Consider the following 18,335-nt stretch of genomic DNA (forward strand, 5'->3'; position numbering starts at 1 on the left):
CACGGGCCCAGTCGCTCCACAGCATGTGGGATCTTCCCAGACCAGGGCCCGAACCCGTGTCCCCCGCATTGGCAGGCAGACTCTCAACCACTGCGCCACCAGGGAAGCCCCAACATAGTATCTTTTAACAGAACACATGAGAAAAGAAAGATTACTGTCACCAATGGAAACTGGATTAGGTTTGTTTTGTTTGTTAAAAACATTATTACCATTATTTGTATGTGTGTGTGTTAATTCCCAATTTGAGAAGTGAAGTAGGGATCTAAAGTATCACAGAAATAGTAAGCAGTATGTCGGAAATATGTATTAAATTACTACTTCTGTATTAATTGTTGTGTTTTAATTTTATAATGGTAGAGTATTCAACATGCAGTGTATGATTTTTGTTGTTTTATGGTGTCATTTTATCAGCTGCTCAGGTGTCACTTAATAAATAAATAAATACTTAACTATTAAAACTATGAAAATGGAATAATCTCTGTAAAAAAAAAAAAATTATTACTTCAACAGTTGGAGTTTCTCTTTACTCTTATTTCTCCCAAAGAGCTATTATTTTTTTAAAAATCAAAGACTTTTCAATCAAAACTTGTATGAAGAGTGGATTTGATTCCCAAGAAGTAGAAGCTTTGGAGCCTACTGTGAGGTCTAGGGGACTTTTTTTGAGTCTTTGAGATGACTGTGCCAGCCCCCAGCCTGAAGAAAAGTTGTAAGAATGGCCATTAATCGTTATGCATCCTACCCTACTTACGTATGGCTCTGTCAGTACCAATGGAGAGTTGGACTTTTTTTTTTTTAATAAATTTATTTATTTTATTTATTTACTTTTGGCTGCATTGGGTCTTCGTTGCTGAGCACGGACTTTCTCTAGTTGCTGTGAGCGGGGGCTACTCTTCCTTGCGGTGCACGGGCTTCTCATTGCGGTGGCTTCTCTCGTTGCGGAGCACGGGCTCTAGGGTGTGCGGGCTTCAGTAGTTTTGGCGCATGGGCTCTAGAGCGCAGGCTCAGTAGTTGTGGCGCATGGGCTTAGTTGCTCCGTGGCATGTGGGATCTTCCCAGACTACGGATCGAACACATGTCCCTTGTGTTGGCAGGCGGATTCTTAACCACTGCACCACCAAGGAAGTCCCAGTTTGACTTTTTGAACCAACTATTTTGAGCTTGTCTTAGAGCTCACTTCAATTAAACTTTTATTCTTAAAGGGCATAGACATAGATCATCACCTTGCATTTCCATTTTATGTCTATTGTTTTGTTATAAAGTACCAAGTTCTACATACCTTGGCTCCTATAGGTAGGCTTTAATTATATTTATTTACACACACACATACACATATACAAAGTATTTTTTTTTAATTTATTATTTATTTATTATTTTTATTTTTGGCTGTGTTGGGTCTTCGTTTCTGTGTGAGGGCTTTCTCCAGTTGCGGCGAGTGGGGGCCACTCTTCATCGCGGTGCGCGGGCCTCTCACTATCGCGGCCTCTCTTGTTGCGGAGCACAGGCTCCAGACGCGCAGGCTCAGTAGTTGTGGCTCACGGGCCCAGTTGCTCCGCGGCACGTGGGATCCTCCCAGACCAGGGCTCGAACCCGTGTCCCCTGCATTGGCAGGCAGATTCTCAACCACTGCGCCACCAGGGAAGCCCTACAAAGTATTTTTATGCTGATAAAATAATACTCATGTAAACTTATATACCATTTGGGAAGTAACTTGATAATCCTACGAAGTTGACTTTCTCATACCTATCACCCAGCAATGCCAAGAGAACCACTCGCATACACAAGAAAACATAAAAGGATGTTCAGTGCAACATTCTTTGTAATAGCAAAAAATTTTAAACAACTTAATTGTTCATCAATAGAGAAATAAATAGACTAGAGATTATATAGACAATATAAATGGAATTCTATACAACAGTTAATATTAATGAATTAGATTTTAATTATAACCATGAATAAATCTCAAAAATATAGTATTGAGTGAAGAAATTGCAGAATGATTAATAGACAATGATACCATTCATATAAAATCTAAAAACAGAAAATAATATGTTGTTTATATATATATACATACATAGTAGAAAATATAAAAGCTTGTTTGGGAATGATACACACCAACTTCAGGATAGTGGTTACCTCTGGGGGAAATGAGGAAGAAGGGGAAAGGAATTGGGAGGGGGCGCTTTTCCCTGTATCCGAAATATTTTATTTCTTCCACAGTAACAGCAAAAAGATTTAAATCAGATCCAGCAAAAAGGTAACATCTGTTTAAGATGTTGAGTACTTGAATATGCCAAATTATTTTCTTTATAGTTTAAAAAGTTAAAGAAATGCTTATTCACTGTGGAATTAAGAATGAAATAAAACTCACATGCAATCTCACCATAGTGAGATTTAAATCTAACTGACTGAAGCAAGTTCCAAACCTTTATCAGAGGCTATTCTCAGTTAAGCAATACTGTGTTTAAGGGCTGTCAAGTTGAATTAGTTTTTAGAAGCCTAACAATCCAACCCCATTGTGGCTGCTGTGATGGTTGAAACCAGAGGAAGAATTCAGCATGATCTTCTGAAGTACAACATAAAAAATTTAAGCATGCCAATAAAAGCCCAAGTAAATACTATAGAGAAATATGGCCTAAAATGTGAATTATAATATCAGTCAGGAAGCAGTAGTGGAATTGAGCCAAAATCATGAGAACTCTTAATGTTTTTTTTTCTCTGAGAGTAATACAAGCTGTCATCACATTTCTAGATCATTCAATCACATAAAGTATAGTGTCCATCTATACAGACAACTGAAAAGAAGTTGCACACAGTTCTTATTTGAGTGATTTCTGTTACTGCTGTTCACCACAATCAGAAATTTTAAATGCTCTTTTTATATGTTGATGCTGACATCTCGCTAACTAGGGAAGCTAATAGGATAACTGGTGAAGAGGACAAAAACAGTACTGAGAAGTAGCATCACACCTAGTAACATGTTCACACGCACAGGAAAGAAACAAAACAAGAAAAGCCCAAAGCCTATACTGGCTGGCTAACCTATGTATGAGCAGGGTGTAATACAGAGGTGTGACCGGTTGTATTCCTGTAGTAATCCTCAACAGACATTATTCTGCATCCATCTAAAAGGCTATGCTTCAGTCACTGTCATTTGAAACAGTATATTGTTACCCCTTCCAATTCTCCTAACTGAACTTTTTTTCAGTATTTTATTATGAAAATTTTCAAACATACAGAGAAGTTGAGCTAACAACAGTACCCTACCCCTAGATTCTACAAAATTGATCGGTGTTTGTAATAGTGTTATTTAATTAAAATCTAGAATGACAAGATTTCTATACACTTTTCAACAGTTAATAATCACCAACTTCCCAAAACGTAGTAGATACAATAAATATTTGTTAAAGGTGAAAACACTAATAATTGCAGCCTCACATATTTCTGGCAATATATAAAAGATATTCTGAATAGATAGAGGACATTCAGCGTCCCTTGACTCTATATCATTAAGTATTTATTGAGAGCCAGATCCTAGAGAGGATGTTAAATAGCAAAAGATGAATAAGTTATGGTCCTGGCCTCCAGGAACTCACAGTCTACAGAGAGGCACATATGTAAACAAATCCATGCAATACAATGTGACTAAAAAGTGCAGTGAGGGCCCAGAAGAGGAAGCAACTCAGTCTTGGAAATCAGTCACGCTCTCATAAAAGGAGTACATGCATGGCCCAGGGCCTCAAATAAGTGGAATTTTGTCTGATAGAGAAGATTTCAGATGCAAAAGCTCAGCAATATTAACAGTACACCACAGGTCTGGGGAAATGGCGAGAGTGTAGGGGTAATAGGTTTTCAAGCAGAAAGGTGATATCTGATTTGTTTTTAGGGAAAGAACTCTGCCACCAGAAGAAGAGTTGAGGCTGCAGGCAAGCAAGTAGAGAGGCAGGAGTGCCTCACCTCTCTTACAGCCATGAGAATGGAGCCACTTATTTTTTGAGTGTGTACTGCACACCACACCAGTGATGCCATAAGCAAGATGATAGTCCCTCTGTAACTGAACTTAGTGCCTCGTACCACCCACCTGTCTGCCTACAGTTCTGCCAACCAGTTATTCTTTATGATTCCTTCTGATTTCTCCCTTCTTACTCTATAAAACTACTTTCTAATACTAGGAAACTGTTGAATTCGTTCCTTCCTCAGATCATGTGAGAACATAAAGAAGGAGTTTCTCTAGAGATAAAAATGAGGGAAAAAAACGCATCTTGTTTTGTGTTTATATCTCCAGCAGCTGACACAATGTTGAAATATCATAAGCTTTCTGTAACTCAGTGAAACATTGAAATATTTAGGAATTAAAGTGAACAGGAATGAGTGATCTATAGGATATGGTGGATGTGAAAATGGAGATTGGCAAGAATGGCTCCAAGGTCTCCTGGTTGTGGGTGACCAGGTGGATGGTGGTGATGTCATCACCTGAGATAACAAATATCTAGAGGATGAATGAGACTGGGAGAGAGAAGAGATCATGAGTTCATCTCTGACACTAAGTTGGAGTTGTCTGCTAGTCAGTTGATGTGCTTCTTAATCTTGAAAATCTTCATATATAATCTAGTTGAACTTTTGATTCACAGAGCCATGAGAACAACCAGAATTGTTCCAGTGTTGAAAAATAAGTTGCCTAGCCCAATTAGCCAAAATTTATAATGTTTAGAAATTGTTTATTCAGGGTGTGCTTCCCTAGATATATACTGTTTGGAACTTATCCCTTTTTGGATTTATTTTAGTTTGATTCATGTAGCATCAAAGGAACAAAGAAATGATAACTAATAACTCTGTCAGTTAAGTTAGAGAATTAAAAAGGACATATGCTAGAGGTAATGAGGCTGGGTCGGGGTGGGGGGAATAACAGAAAAAAAAATCTAGACCAGAAAGAAGATAGACATCCTAAAAATAATTTTAAAGTTTTTTTTTTTCTTTTTGGTTATTTATTTGGTTTTGGTATTTTGTTTGTCTGACTGTGATCCAGGTATCTACATTTATTTAGAATTATATTTTGTATGTAGGCTTATTTGACAGCCCAAGTTCGTTCTTACAGTAATGCAAGTTTTCATATGGGGATTGTACAGTTAATATATTATTAATTTAAAAACCACTTAAATAAATTTGGTTCCCCTGCTATTTAAAAGTTAATTTGTCTCTTCACTGGGTTCTGTGATAAATTTTAAATTCCTCTCCTCACAATGTAGAAATAACCATGTATACCTCTTTTGCCTTTTTATAGCTATTTTCTAAAAATGATTCTTTTGTGCAGAAGCAGAAATGTTTTATGCTATTGTCATAACAATTCTAAGTTTGTCAAATTACAAGTTATGTAAAAGACTTAATTATGCACTGTGCTGCAGTTGAGCCAGAATTATAAAATATGTGTGTGCATGCTATTTTGACAACCACAATACATTTTAAGGAAAAATAATATCATTTAAAATACTTTCTTTACCATGTTAGTCTTTGGCAAGCAGAGAAGGGCTTTTCTGAAGTGAGATTAGACAATAGAGCCAACTTCATTTTTTATGCACGTGAACGGAGAGGGCTTGAGGTTATTAGTTGAAACCGAGTAACCTTTCCAGGCTTTCATCTCTTTCTTTTCAAATTTGAATATGAAAAGCATATTCAAGTCAAAGACCATCACTTTAATGACATTTGGCAGTCATTTGATTTATTAGGTTTTAGAAAAAATTTTCCTTTAAATATTTCATCATACTATGCTAATCCTAGTAATATTGCCAGCTGCAGCCTTGTACCTGTATTAGTGGAGACAGAATGGTGTGGAATTTTCTCTGTCATCCTAGTAAAATTTCCATGAATCTACTGAATAATAAAATAACCTTATTGAAATATTCAGATTTAGGTTTTTAGTTAAAGTGTCTTAGAATACATAATAAAAGAAAATGTCTTTTGAAAGAAGGGGGTAAAATTACTTCATCAAATATTGAGGGGGTTTGCTAGCAATGAAAATTGTTCTTTATGGGAATATTTTTACAGTAGGGTACCTATGCTTTTCAATTTGATTAATTATATTATATACTTTGAAATATCAAAATAGTAATGACTATGGTGAATTTATATACTGATTTACATCTGACAATGAATTCCTAAAAGTTGGTTATATAAGCACGTCTTAGTATCAGGATTTTTAATTATTATTTTAAGTTATATAATTTATAGTAGGATGCCTCTGAATTTAATAAAGAGAGATTGAGTAAGGGGGAATAAAGAACAAATTTTAAATTGTAAACATTTAAAATTAAATGTAAACATTTAACTGAGGAATTACCTTGGTATGCTCTAATTTTTAAGTCATAGTCTATCATTTGTTTTAAATTATTACTCAAGGAAGCATATGTGACTCTCATATAATGTTTGTGACACCAAAATCTATTAAATAAGGATTGAGATGAAAATTACACAGATATATATTTTTAGTTAATTCTGTAAAAATGAGATAAAAATAAATTACAAGAAAATGTGTTAAATTTGATAAAAATTTTCTTTCTTTTGTTTGAAAACTTACTACTTATTGAATGAAATATGTTATGGCAGAATATATAAGAGAATGAACTGTAGCCCTAGTTAATATGGATTCGTATAGCTACTTATGTTAGCATAGTAGCTATAAAGTATTCAACAGGCTTTGATCTCTGAATAACCAAAACTTTCTCAGGTACCGTAGAGTAAATAAAAGCAGTGATAAACATGTATTTCATTACATAGTTTGAAACAAGGCCAACTGATACATGTCATTCTGAAAGTAATCGGAGATGAAGATCTCATAATCTTCATTCCTGATGGACTACTAGTGGGGTATTTATAGCCTCAAATGTAAATCAGGAGACTATTGCCATGACACTGTTAACTTCAAACCCTGGGGCATTAGAAGCTCATTCTCTCTCTCTCTGTCGTGAATAATCTATCATGTGTAACTAGACAGTAGGGTACAATACCTTCCAAAAAAGAAATCAGTGAAGGCCACTGCCTTTATGTTTTATTTAAAATTGATAGTGGAAAAGAGTGAAGGATTTTTTGTTCGTTTTATTTGTTCTGTATCTTTTTTTGTTTTTGCTCCTTAAACAGCCATCAGAAAAAATTCGGATTGAGATCATAGCTCTAAGCCTTAATGATTCTCCAGTAACTGCAGATGATACTATCCAGCGACTATTCATTGAGTGCCGATTCTACAGTCTTCCTGCTGAAGAGACACCTGTGTCACTTCCAAAACCCAAGAGTGGGCAGTGGGTCTACTATAACTATAGCAATGGTAGGTATGGTATTTATAATATAAACTTTTATCTATGAAAGAAGGAAGCCAAAGGAACAAGGAAAAAGTACATTTCTCTAATGTTCACATAAAATCATGAAAGTGTTGTCAGAATAGATTAATAATAGTCAAACCTGTAGCATAAGGATTAAGAAATTAAATTTAAGGTACAGTTGACCCTCTGTATCCATGGGTTCCACATCTTCAGATTCAACTAAAATACGTTGGAAAATACTTGGGGAAAAAAATCCAGAAAATTCCAAGAAGCAAAACTTACATTTGCCATGCATCGGTAACTATTTGCATAGTATTTACATTGTATTTACATCATTTACATGGTATTAAGTTTTATAAGTAATCCGAGATGATTTAAAACATACAGGAGGATGTACACCGGTTGTATATGCAAATACTACACCATTTTATATAAGGGGCTTGAGCATCCTCAGATTTTGATATCTGCGGGGGTCCTGTAACCAATCCCCCTCTGATGCTGAGGGACAGCTGTAATGCTGAAGTTAAAAGAAAACGAAAACAGTGGGAAAACAATGTTTCTAGATGTTCCTGCTGTATCATAGAAAAATGCCACCTGTGTCTACAACTGAATTTAATCGAAAAATATGATATTTCAAGGAGAATAAAAGTACTAGTTTTTTTATCATATGATTCTAACAATTTAATGGCCTAATTATTTCTGTGTTTCTGCTCAATGTCATCACATAGATGTTTTTACAGTATACATGTATATCCCTCCCAGAGTCTAGATGCTCAGGATTTTAATTGAGTGATATAAGTTCTTACAGTACCTTTTCATTTTTTAGCCCACACATCCCTTCATAGCAGCAGGCAGGTTTCCTCTTTTAGGGCTTTACCTATCAGCTAGTTGATATGAAAGTCTGCTAGACCAGTATAGACCCAATAGGCACCCTGTAAATTCTTAGATCAACCAACTTTAAGACGTTTTTAAGGACAGTATATATCAGTGTATAATTAGAGGGGAGTAAAAAAATCATATCAAGCTGCCATGACCCTGAGTTAAAAGTGCTTATTAAGTTCTTCAAAAGCCCTATATTAAAACAAACCAGAAAGATGGAGTGTTGCATTATCTTTAGCAAAACAGGCCATCTCATGCTAGTTGAACACCAATATTCTTTTCTCACCAGTTTTATAAATTTCATTTTAATCAACATGTATAATCATGTTAATCATGTACCACTAGGATTACAAATGCTCATGGTTGGTTGGTTTGTTTTGCAGTTGGCATTTTTAGAAACATGCTCATTGCTTTAGACAGTAATCATGAGTATCCAGAGATCTGGTCTAGTCTTCCTCGTATCTACAATTCTTACTAGTTACGAGAACTTGGCCAGCGTGTTTCAATTTCATGATTCCCTGTTTTATCTATTGAATAAGGTGCTAAGAACCCTTCCAGCTCAGATTCTATAATTCTGTGATAACAGGTGGGTTGAGAAGTCACACGGGAAATAAGTAACATGGTCAGGACAAGAATCTGATTTCTCCTTCCTATCATTGACTTGATCTAATAGAACATTTCCAAAAATATTTTCTCAAGCTTCCTAGAGATCTTTTAACTGCAAAGTAGCAGAAAAGTAAGCCATAATTACAATATTATTAGTAATGAAAAAACTGTTTAGTCAACTAATTTTTTTGAAATATTCCTCAATTTTTTTTTAATTCTTATTTCTTTTTTTTTTTTTTTTTTTGTCTGCGTCAGGTCTTAGTTGCAGCATGTGGGATCTTTCCTTGCAGCGTGCAGGCTTCTCTCTAGTTGTGGCGTGCGGGTTTTCCCTCTCTAGTTGTGGCACGTGGGCTCTGTAGTTTGCAGCATGCAGGCTCTCTCGTTGAGGCGCGCAAGCTCAGTAGTTGTTGAGCGTGGGCTTAGTTGCCCCACGGCATGTGGGACCTTAGTTCCCTGACCAGGGATCGAACCCACATCCCCTGCATTGGAAGGCGGATTCTATACCACTGGACCACCAGGGAAGTCCCTAGTCAACTAATTTTAACAAAGGTACCACCCAAGAAAAGAGACAAGCTCTTCTGGTTTTTGTATTATTCGTTGTAAAGGGCAGCAGTAGACTGTTTGGTTGGACTGACAACAAAATTGTTTTTTAGAAATTGGTTGTACATTGAGACACTTGGCCATGCAGCAGAACAGAGGTTTCCATTTGCTTAAGGAGCAATGCAAATCATTCTTTGGATGAAACCTGTGATACATGCTCAAGTATCCTGAATTTTGTACATTCTCACATGGTGACCTAGGTCTGTTTGGGGCTTTTTGTTGGTTTATTGGTTGGTTGGTTGGCATTGATTTGGTTGTTTTAAATGTTTTCTTTTTACTGCAAGATACCCTACTATCTAAACGGTATTTTAAGAGTTGCTTATGTTTCTAATGAATTAGTCATTTGATAGCAACAAGGAAACCAGTAATCTATTAGAATTTAATTCATTAGAAGTGTTTACTGTACCTTTCTGCAGCTTCTATTCCTACCTATTGAGATTTGACTATATAGAATTTTCAAGGTTAATTGAAAAGAATTTTAAGGATATTTATCTGGTGGGAAGGGAGAGGAATGTACTTTGTGCTTAGAAGCAAATTAATGCTGTTTTATATCTACTGTATCTGAAAAAATGAAGTCCTAGATCATCAGCAATTTGAGAAATAACATTAACCTTGGAGAAGGTTTATTTTTCACTTAAGTAGGACATACTGAAAGTGTTTATTTTTAAATTACTATGTTTGCATCTCCTTCATTGCAGGAGAAGCTCCTTAAATCTTTGGTTAATAAGTAACTATCTCACTCATCTAATTATTGTAATGATTAACCATTCACTTGTTATTTGATATAAAAGGTCAATATAAATGAAGGCTTACATCTTCCAAATCTTATTAAATGTTAATGAAAGTAGTTTTATTTCCAAACTGATGTTATAATTGAGACAGAAAATTTAAAGGACAGTTAGTACATGCTGTCTCCTATTTGAACACCATACCAGGTGAGAGATTAACCAAACCTTGCAATGATTTTTACCCTGTATTATGACTTGAATCTATTCAAAAGGGATTTGTATACTGAGGCCTAAATTAGGTACATAAAATGAGAGATTTAGGCTAGTGATCCCCAGGATTATTCATAGCCTAATTCAGTCTCTTTGTTAAGAGGTGTTAATACCAGTTTCACATACACAAAATATATATCTTCTTAGGGCTACTAATACTAGAAGAAAAAAAAAAATCAACGTTGAATTAACTTGCTAGACACTGGTAGCAAGAACAAAACACTTGTATTTTATTGGGCTTGAAAAATTTGCTTGGAGAACGCTGAGAAAGCAAGAAAATAGTTTGGAAAAGAATAAGATTAATGGTAGGTCTACAGAATGTTGTCTGGGCTGAATAAAGTCTTCTAGGGAGTTGACAGTGGAAAGAAAAAAGATTAATGAAATCGTCCAAAGTTTTTATGAGACTTATACAGATCTAGGCCTTTAGTCTCTGAGCATTGAACAGTCTATCTGTTGGAACAATTAAAGTTTAATGCAGAAGATGAAAAGGATGCAGAACTTTAGATTTTGTTACTAATGGGAGGAAAAACTTGGCAAAGATAAGGACTGGGGGGATGATAACACTTTAACACAAAAGTTATCTTCAAGGTTATCAACCCTCTATATAATTAAACCATCTGCATTTCTTCTGCCAAATGACATTGATAAAGAAAATAAGGATTTCTCCAGCCTGCAGAAGTGAGGGATGTGTTTTTAACGGTAGACAATTCAAGATCAACTCAAGTATTTGGACTACTGGTTTGTATCTTGTTTGAGACATATGCTTTCAGTAAATTTATGTCAAAATCTAGCAAGTCCTAAACAAATGTGATTTCTGATGAGAATGAAAGGTAAATAGCTTAACTTTTGGAGAGTTCTGATACATTTCATATTCGCCAGAATTGCTTTTTTTTTTTTAATTTTGCTTTTTTTTTATAGTAATCTTTTTATTTATTTTTATTTATATTTATTTTTGGCTGTGTTGGGTCTTCGTTTCTGTGCGAGGGCTTCCTCTAGTTGCGGCAAGCGGGAGCCACTCTTCATCGCGGTGTGCGGGCCTCTTCACTATCGCGGCCTCTCTTGTTGCGGAGCACAGGCTCCAGACGCGCAGGCTCAGTAGTTGTGGCTCACGGGCCTAGTTGCTCCGCGGCATGTGGGATCTTCCCAGACCAGGGCTCGAACCCGTATCCCCTGCATTAGCAGGCAGATTCCCAACCACTGCGCCACCAGGGAAGCCCCAGAATTGCTTTTTATTTTTTTTATTTTTATTTTTTTTAAATTGAAGGCAAGCTTTTTTTTTTTTTTTAATTTATTTAATTTATTTATTTATGGCTGTGTTGGTTCCTCGTTTCTGTGTGAGGGCTTTCTCTAGTTGTGGCAAGCGGGGGCCACTCTTCATCGTGGTGCGTGGGCCTCTCACCACTGCGGCTTCACTTGTTGCGGAGCACAGGCTCCAGACGCGCAGGCTCAGTAACTGTGGCTCACGGGCCCATTTGCTCCGCGGCATGTGGGATCTTCCCAGATCAGGACTCAAACCCGTGTCCCCTGCATTGGCAGGCCGACTCTCAACCACTGCGCCACCAGGGAAGCCCCAGAATTGCTTTTTAAAGGATGTATTTCAAGTTTTGAAATTATAGATTTTTTTTTTAACCATCTAATTCAGAACACAAATGGATGTCCTTGGGATCATGACCTAATTAGAGGTAACCAAAGTGTCTCTATCTCCCACATGTTTAACACACAAAAAATGTTTACTAGTTCCTGATCCTTTTCAAAAATCAGGCCAAGGAGTGTTGCGCCTAAACGTTGGTTCTCAATGGTATCCTGACCAGCAGCAGCAGCAGCTGGGAAGATATTAGAAATGCAAATTCTCAGGCCCTACCCCAGACCTACTGAATCAGAAATTGAAGGTGAGCTCAGTAATCTGCATTTTAACACGTCCTCCAGGGATTCTGATGCGCATTAAAGACTAAGAACCATTAGGATAGATTAAGATCCCCAGTCTAGGCCTTGTTTGTGCAAGCAGGAGAGCTGTGTAGTTCTAATTTGGTACACTTTTGGAGAACCAAACTCATCGGTAAGTAGCTTGAGTTTTTTCGAAAAGGAATTTTTTTTTTTTGTAGTTGATTTACAATGTTGTGTTAGTTTTAGGTGTACAGCACAGTGATTCAGTTATACATACATACATACATAGACAGATATCTTTTTCAGATTCTTTTCCCCTATAGCTTATTACAAAATATCTAGTATAGTCCCCTATGCTATACAGTAGGTCCCTGTTGTTTATCTAGTTTATATATAGTGGTGTGTATCTGTTAATCCCAAACTCCTAATTTATCCCTCCCCCCACCTTTTCCCCTTTGGTAACCATAAGTTTGTTTTCTATGTCTGTGGGTTTGTTTGTTTTGTAAATAAGTTCATTTGTATCTTTTTTTTTTTTTTTTTTTTTAGATTTCACATGTAAGCGATATATGATATTTGTCTTTTTCTGGCTTACTTCACTTACTATGATAATCTCTAGGTCCATCTATGTTGCTGCAAATAGCATTATTTCATTCTTTTTAATGGCTGAGTAATATTCCATTGTATATATGTACCACATCTTCTTTATCCATTCATCTGTCGATGGACATTTAGGTTGCCTCCATGTCTTAGGTATTGTGAATAGTGCTACAATGAACATTGGGGTGCATGTATCTTTTCAAATTATAGTTTTCTCCAGATATATGCCCAGGAGTGGGATTGCAGTATCATATGGTAACTCTATTTTTAGTTTTTTAAGGAACCTCCATACTGTTCTCCATAGTGGCTCTACCATTTTACATTCCCATCAACAGTGTAGGAGGGTTCTTTTTTCTCCACACCCTCTCCAGCGTTTATTATTTGTCGAAAAGGAATTTTTGAAAGTGTTCAGTCAAGAGAATTGGTTAACACACCTGGACCAGATGTAAATATCTAAAGCAATATCCCTTTAAGAAAGAGTGAAAGGAGGATGAGGTGGCTTCTCTTGATACAGTGATGGAATTCTCTCTCACATTCCAGTCTGTGCTAACAACATGGTTGCAGCTTAAACAGCAGGAAGAGTTCTGGCTTCATGTGGAAGAAGGAGAAAGTATAGCATGGAGGTTAAGAAGGCAGGCCATGGGGCAGACCTTCCTGGATTCAAATTCTAGCTCTGCCACTTTCTAACTAGGTAACCTGAGGCAAATTACTTACCTTCTCTGGGTCTGCTTAATCATCTGTAAAATGTGGGTCAGCATGGTTCTTAACAGATGTGATTGCAGTAAGGAAAGTATTGAGTGTAGTACATAGTACATAATAAACATCGCTCAATAAATGGTGGCCGTCACTATTTTTGTCTTCGTTAAGAGAATAGGATATACAATGTGCTGGTCAACTGGATGAAGCAGAAGGTGTCCCAACTCTACCATTTTTTTACCAACTTCAATGGTAAAGATTTTTTTTAAAAAAGTGAAACATAGAATTGCCATAGATTTAGCAATTGTACTTTTGGAAATGTACCCCAAAGAATTAAAAGCAAGGACTCTGACAGATGTTTGTACACCATGTTCATCACAGCATTATTCACAATAGCCAAAAGGTGAAACCAACCTAAATATCCATCAAAAGACAAATGGATAAACAAAATGTGCTGTGTTTGTATGTATGTGTGTGTATGTGTATATACATGCACATACAGGAACATTACTGAGTCTTAAAAAGGAATGAAATCCTAACACATGCCATAGATGAACCTTGGAAACGTTATGCTAATTGAAATAAGCCAGACACAGAAGGATAAATATTATATGGTTCTACTTTTAAGAGGTGTCTAGAATAGTCACAGTCATAGAGACAGAAAGTAAAATAGTGGTTACCAGGGGCTGAGAGGAGGAGGGAGTAGGAAGTTACTGTTCAGTGGGCGTGGCTTCAGTTGGAGATGATGATAAAGTTCTGGAGATGGATAGTGGAGATGGCTGCAAAACAGTGTGAATGTACTGAATGCCACTAAGCTGTATGCTTAAAGATGGTTAAAATAGTAAATTTTATGTTATGTATATTTTATCACATTAAAAAAATTTTTTCAAGCTGTTGAGATTCATCAGAACTGGTCTAGTTTAATTGAAAGACTATTTGGATGCTAGACGTTGAATTCGGTCTTTTTTTTTTTTTTTAAATCACTGAGATTACCCTTGTCTTCAAGCAATGTAGACCACTATAGTTAACAACACTGTATTGTGTATTTGAAAGTTGCTAAGAGAGTAAAAAAAATTGTCACCATGTGAGGTGATGGATGTTAACTCACTATGATAAACATTTTGCAATATATGCATATATCAAATCATTATGTTGTACACCTAGTACTAATACAATGTGATATGTCAGTTATATCTCAGTAAAACTGAGAAAAATGATCACAAAAGAAATGTAGGCCACTATGGCTTAAAAGCTTTATAACTCTGAAGTCAGAAAGGATATGGTCTACCATATCTTGAATTGGTAATTAACAGCAAAAACAAAAAATTCCGAGTTGGAAAAAAAAAGTTCAAATTTAGCTTGGTATACTGGTGGCCAAATGAGGTCCCATCTCCCAGCATTAGTGGAAAAGCATGACTTTTTTAAAAAGCATGCCTTTTTAGCATTGATAAGTAAAACGCTATATTTACAAAATTTACAAGAACCCTTTGTCTTTTTTGATTCCTGTAAATCTCAGTAACCTATATCATCAGTCACATTTACTAATATGGTATCATGCAAAGAGCAAAAAGCTAAGAGCTGCTGTTTGACCTTGGTTCTTCCTTCTCTTAAACTACAAGCCCACCTCCACGCAGACCTTTTTGCCTCACTCAGTGGCCAGCATGTGCCATCCCTGGCCCTCGGCTAATATTTGCTCAACTAGCCAACGATTAAATGAGTTGATAGCATCATAATTTGAGATTGAACTCAAATCGTCCAGGGAAACATTCTCAGTATGAAATATGTTTGTTCCCAACGGAACCTGGCTTTAGAACTGTCATGGTATCTTTCACCCTTTGTGTGTTTTTGATCAGGGATTATCGCTAAATTGAGATCTGGTCACAGGAGAGACTTTAACTCCAAAATGGCACCTGAAAAAGAAATGTCTTCAGAAGTTAACGCATGGCTGAAAGGCTGCCGAGCTGAGAAAAAATAATCAGAATGAAAATTAGAGTGTTCACACTCTGAGATATCATTTTCCCAAAGTGCAGACATTTACAGTTTCATGTGTTCACTGTCTTCTTCCTGGTGGGTCTTTAGATGAGTTACCTAATCTTATATTTCAGCCAAGTAAAGTCTAACCACACTCCTGCATGCCAGCGTGAACCTTTGAAAACCAAAGACAAACTTCACACCCTAAAAAAGCCTCTCGCTTCCACCACAGGTCTCTCCCGTACCCCCACACCCAGCCACCAGCAAGCGCCAGCCTGTGGATTTCCTCAACCCAATGCGCTAGGATGCCTCTTTTATTGCATGTTGTGGCAGGAGAGAAGTATTAAATTACCAGGGCTGTCAGGAAGGACAAGCTCTCTGCCGTACATTATCATATCACTCGCTTCTTGTGTGAAAGAAAATGCAGTAAATCCCTCAAATACAAAGCAATAAAGACCGCTGGCTTTTACTGTCACGACTGCCACTGCCATTAACAGGCAGTGACAGCGATGTGGCACTCTTAGATGTTGCTTGTATCTTTTCTGACAGTGTGCACGTAAACCTGCCAGTGACATGACATTAGATCACATGACTATTCAGATTTGATTCTGGATTCCAGCGCAGCTTTCTTTTCCCATGCGTACAAGTGAGGTGGTATGACTTGCGTCTCTAAAAACAGGTATTTATACAAATACAGAATGGTACTAATATAGCATATTCCTGAGTGACTTTTTGCAGATTTTTTTTTTTTTTTTTTGGTTTAGTGATCTACGTGGATAAAGAAAACAACCAAGCCAAGAGAGACATCTTAAAAGCTATACTACTTAAACAAGAGATGCCTAACAGAAGGTACATTTAAGCATTCTAAATTATCTGGGGGTTTGTACAAAGTAGATCTCTGTAGCCTGGTGTGGTGGGGAAAAAAAAGCACAAGATAAGGAAGCAGAACACCTGACTTCCCTGATTCACTCAGTGTCCTTGAATGAGTATGTGACCTCTCTGGGTCTCTTTCCTCCTAGAAATATCATAGCCCTGCCTATCATACAGAGTAACTGTAAAGATCCTATTGTGCTTTGCAAACCAAAAGACTGTACAATGTAGTATATAAAGTATCCCATTGTCAGTCAAGTATAACTGTAAAGCACCTAACAGTGATTGCCAGGAGGGGGCGCTCTGGACTCAATGGCTGGAATATAAATTCTTGTTCTATCACTTACTAGCTGTCTGACCTCAGACAACCACCCTGTGCCTCACTTTCTGCATCTGTAAAATGGAGATAATACTGGGTGGTTGTAAAGATTAAATGAGATGATATGTGTAAGATGGATAGAATAGCGCCTGACACAGAGTAAGTGCACAATAAGTATTCATTGCAGTCATTATAAGCAGTAGTAATATTATTATTTGTAATAGCTCATCAGCCTTTCATATTAATTTTTACCTCACTAGCACTTTTTAATAGTTCATCATTTCATGTTATTTTTAATGCTTTTTGGGGGCAAACTTGAACAGGACACTTTGCATTTTTGGTCAGTAGAGAAATTATACCCTTTCGAGAAGGAAAAAAACCTGATCTTAATAAGTTCTTGCTGAACTTCCCTGGTGGCGCAGTGGTTAAGAATCCACCTGCCAGTGCAAGGGACACGGGTTCGAGCCCTGGTCCGGGAAGATCCCACCTGCCACGGAGCAAGTAAGCCCGTGTGCCACAATACTGAGCCTGCGCTCTAGAGCCCACGAGCCACAGCTACTGAAGGCCATGTGCCTAGAGCCTGTGCTCCACAACAAGAGAAGCCACCGCAATGAGAAGCCCACTCACCGCAATGAAGAGTGGCCACCACTCGCCGCAACTAGAGAAAGCCCGCACACAGCAACGAAGACCCAACACGGCCATAAATAAATAAATAAATAAATTTAAATAAATAAATAAGTTCGTGCTTTTGAGTGAGCTCCCATCCATGCAGTCTGAGGAGTTACCGAAGTGCTGCCCATCAGCCCCTGAGCTGGGCTTCGCCAACGCCCCTCTGCTGGCTTGTCCCCGTTGGCCTGGGTGGACCCTTTATCTCCCCATTGTCCTCTTCTCCTTGCCTTTATGGCCCATCAGTGACACAGCCTCTCACTGCCTCAAACCAGCACTTACCCCGCCCCCACCTGAGAAAGAGACTGAGGTTCATCTGTTTCCTAGAGGTCAGGAAGTGAACGTTAATGACATTATATTTTTCAAAAGAGCTTCCAAACTAGCATCTGATCTTCTGTTTCATGAAATGAAACTGAAATTCTTAGCTCTTAGGATCTGACAGTGGCTTTTTCTTTAACTCCTTGAAATACATGTATTATTTCCTTGGATTTTTTTTTTAATATTTATTTATTTGGCTGCATTGTGTCTTAGTTGCGGCATGCTGGATCTTCATTGTGGCGCACGGACTCAGTAGTTGGCGTGCGGGCTCTCTAGTTGTGGCATGCGGGCTCAGTAGTTGCAGCACTCAGTCTCAGTAGTTACAGCACGTGGGCTTTCTTGTTGTGGTGTGTGGGCTCTAGAGCACGTGGGCTTAGTTGCCCCGCAGCATGTGGGATCTTCGTTCCCCGACCAGGGATCAAACCTGTGTCCCCTGCATCGGAAGGAGGATTCTTAACCACTGGACCACCAGGGAAGTCCCTCCTTGGATCTTGATTCTGAAGAAAGAGTAGGAAAACCCTATTAATTGCCCTGAGGTTCTGTTTTTCCCAGGACGGTAGATAATCACTCAGGTTTTACTTACTTTGTATACTTCAGCTTCTTTCAAGGCCACCTCAAATACCA

General features: G+C 37.5%; 1 protein-coding gene across 3 annotated transcripts in view; it reads left to right on the plus strand.

Annotated features, from left to right (window-relative positions):
- RPGRIP1L (RPGRIP1 like) overlaps positions 1–18,335 on the plus strand; it is a 97,741-nt gene that overhangs the window by 72,588 nt on the left and 6,818 nt on the right. For all 3 annotated transcript variants that reach the window (XM_068528712.1, XM_068528711.1, XM_068528713.1), the window contains 2 exons: positions 7,129–7,312; positions 16,303–16,387. In XM_068528712.1, coding sequence (XP_068384813.1) covers positions 7,129–7,312; positions 16,303–16,387 — 269 coding nt within the window. The remainder of the gene's footprint in view (positions 1–7,128; positions 7,313–16,302; positions 16,388–18,335) is intronic.

The sequence above is a fragment of the Eschrichtius robustus genome, chromosome 19, assembly GCF_028021215.1.
Source record: "Eschrichtius robustus isolate mEscRob2 chromosome 19, mEscRob2.pri, whole genome shotgun sequence".
Lineage (NCBI taxonomy): Eukaryota > Metazoa > Chordata > Mammalia > Artiodactyla > Eschrichtiidae > Eschrichtius > Eschrichtius robustus.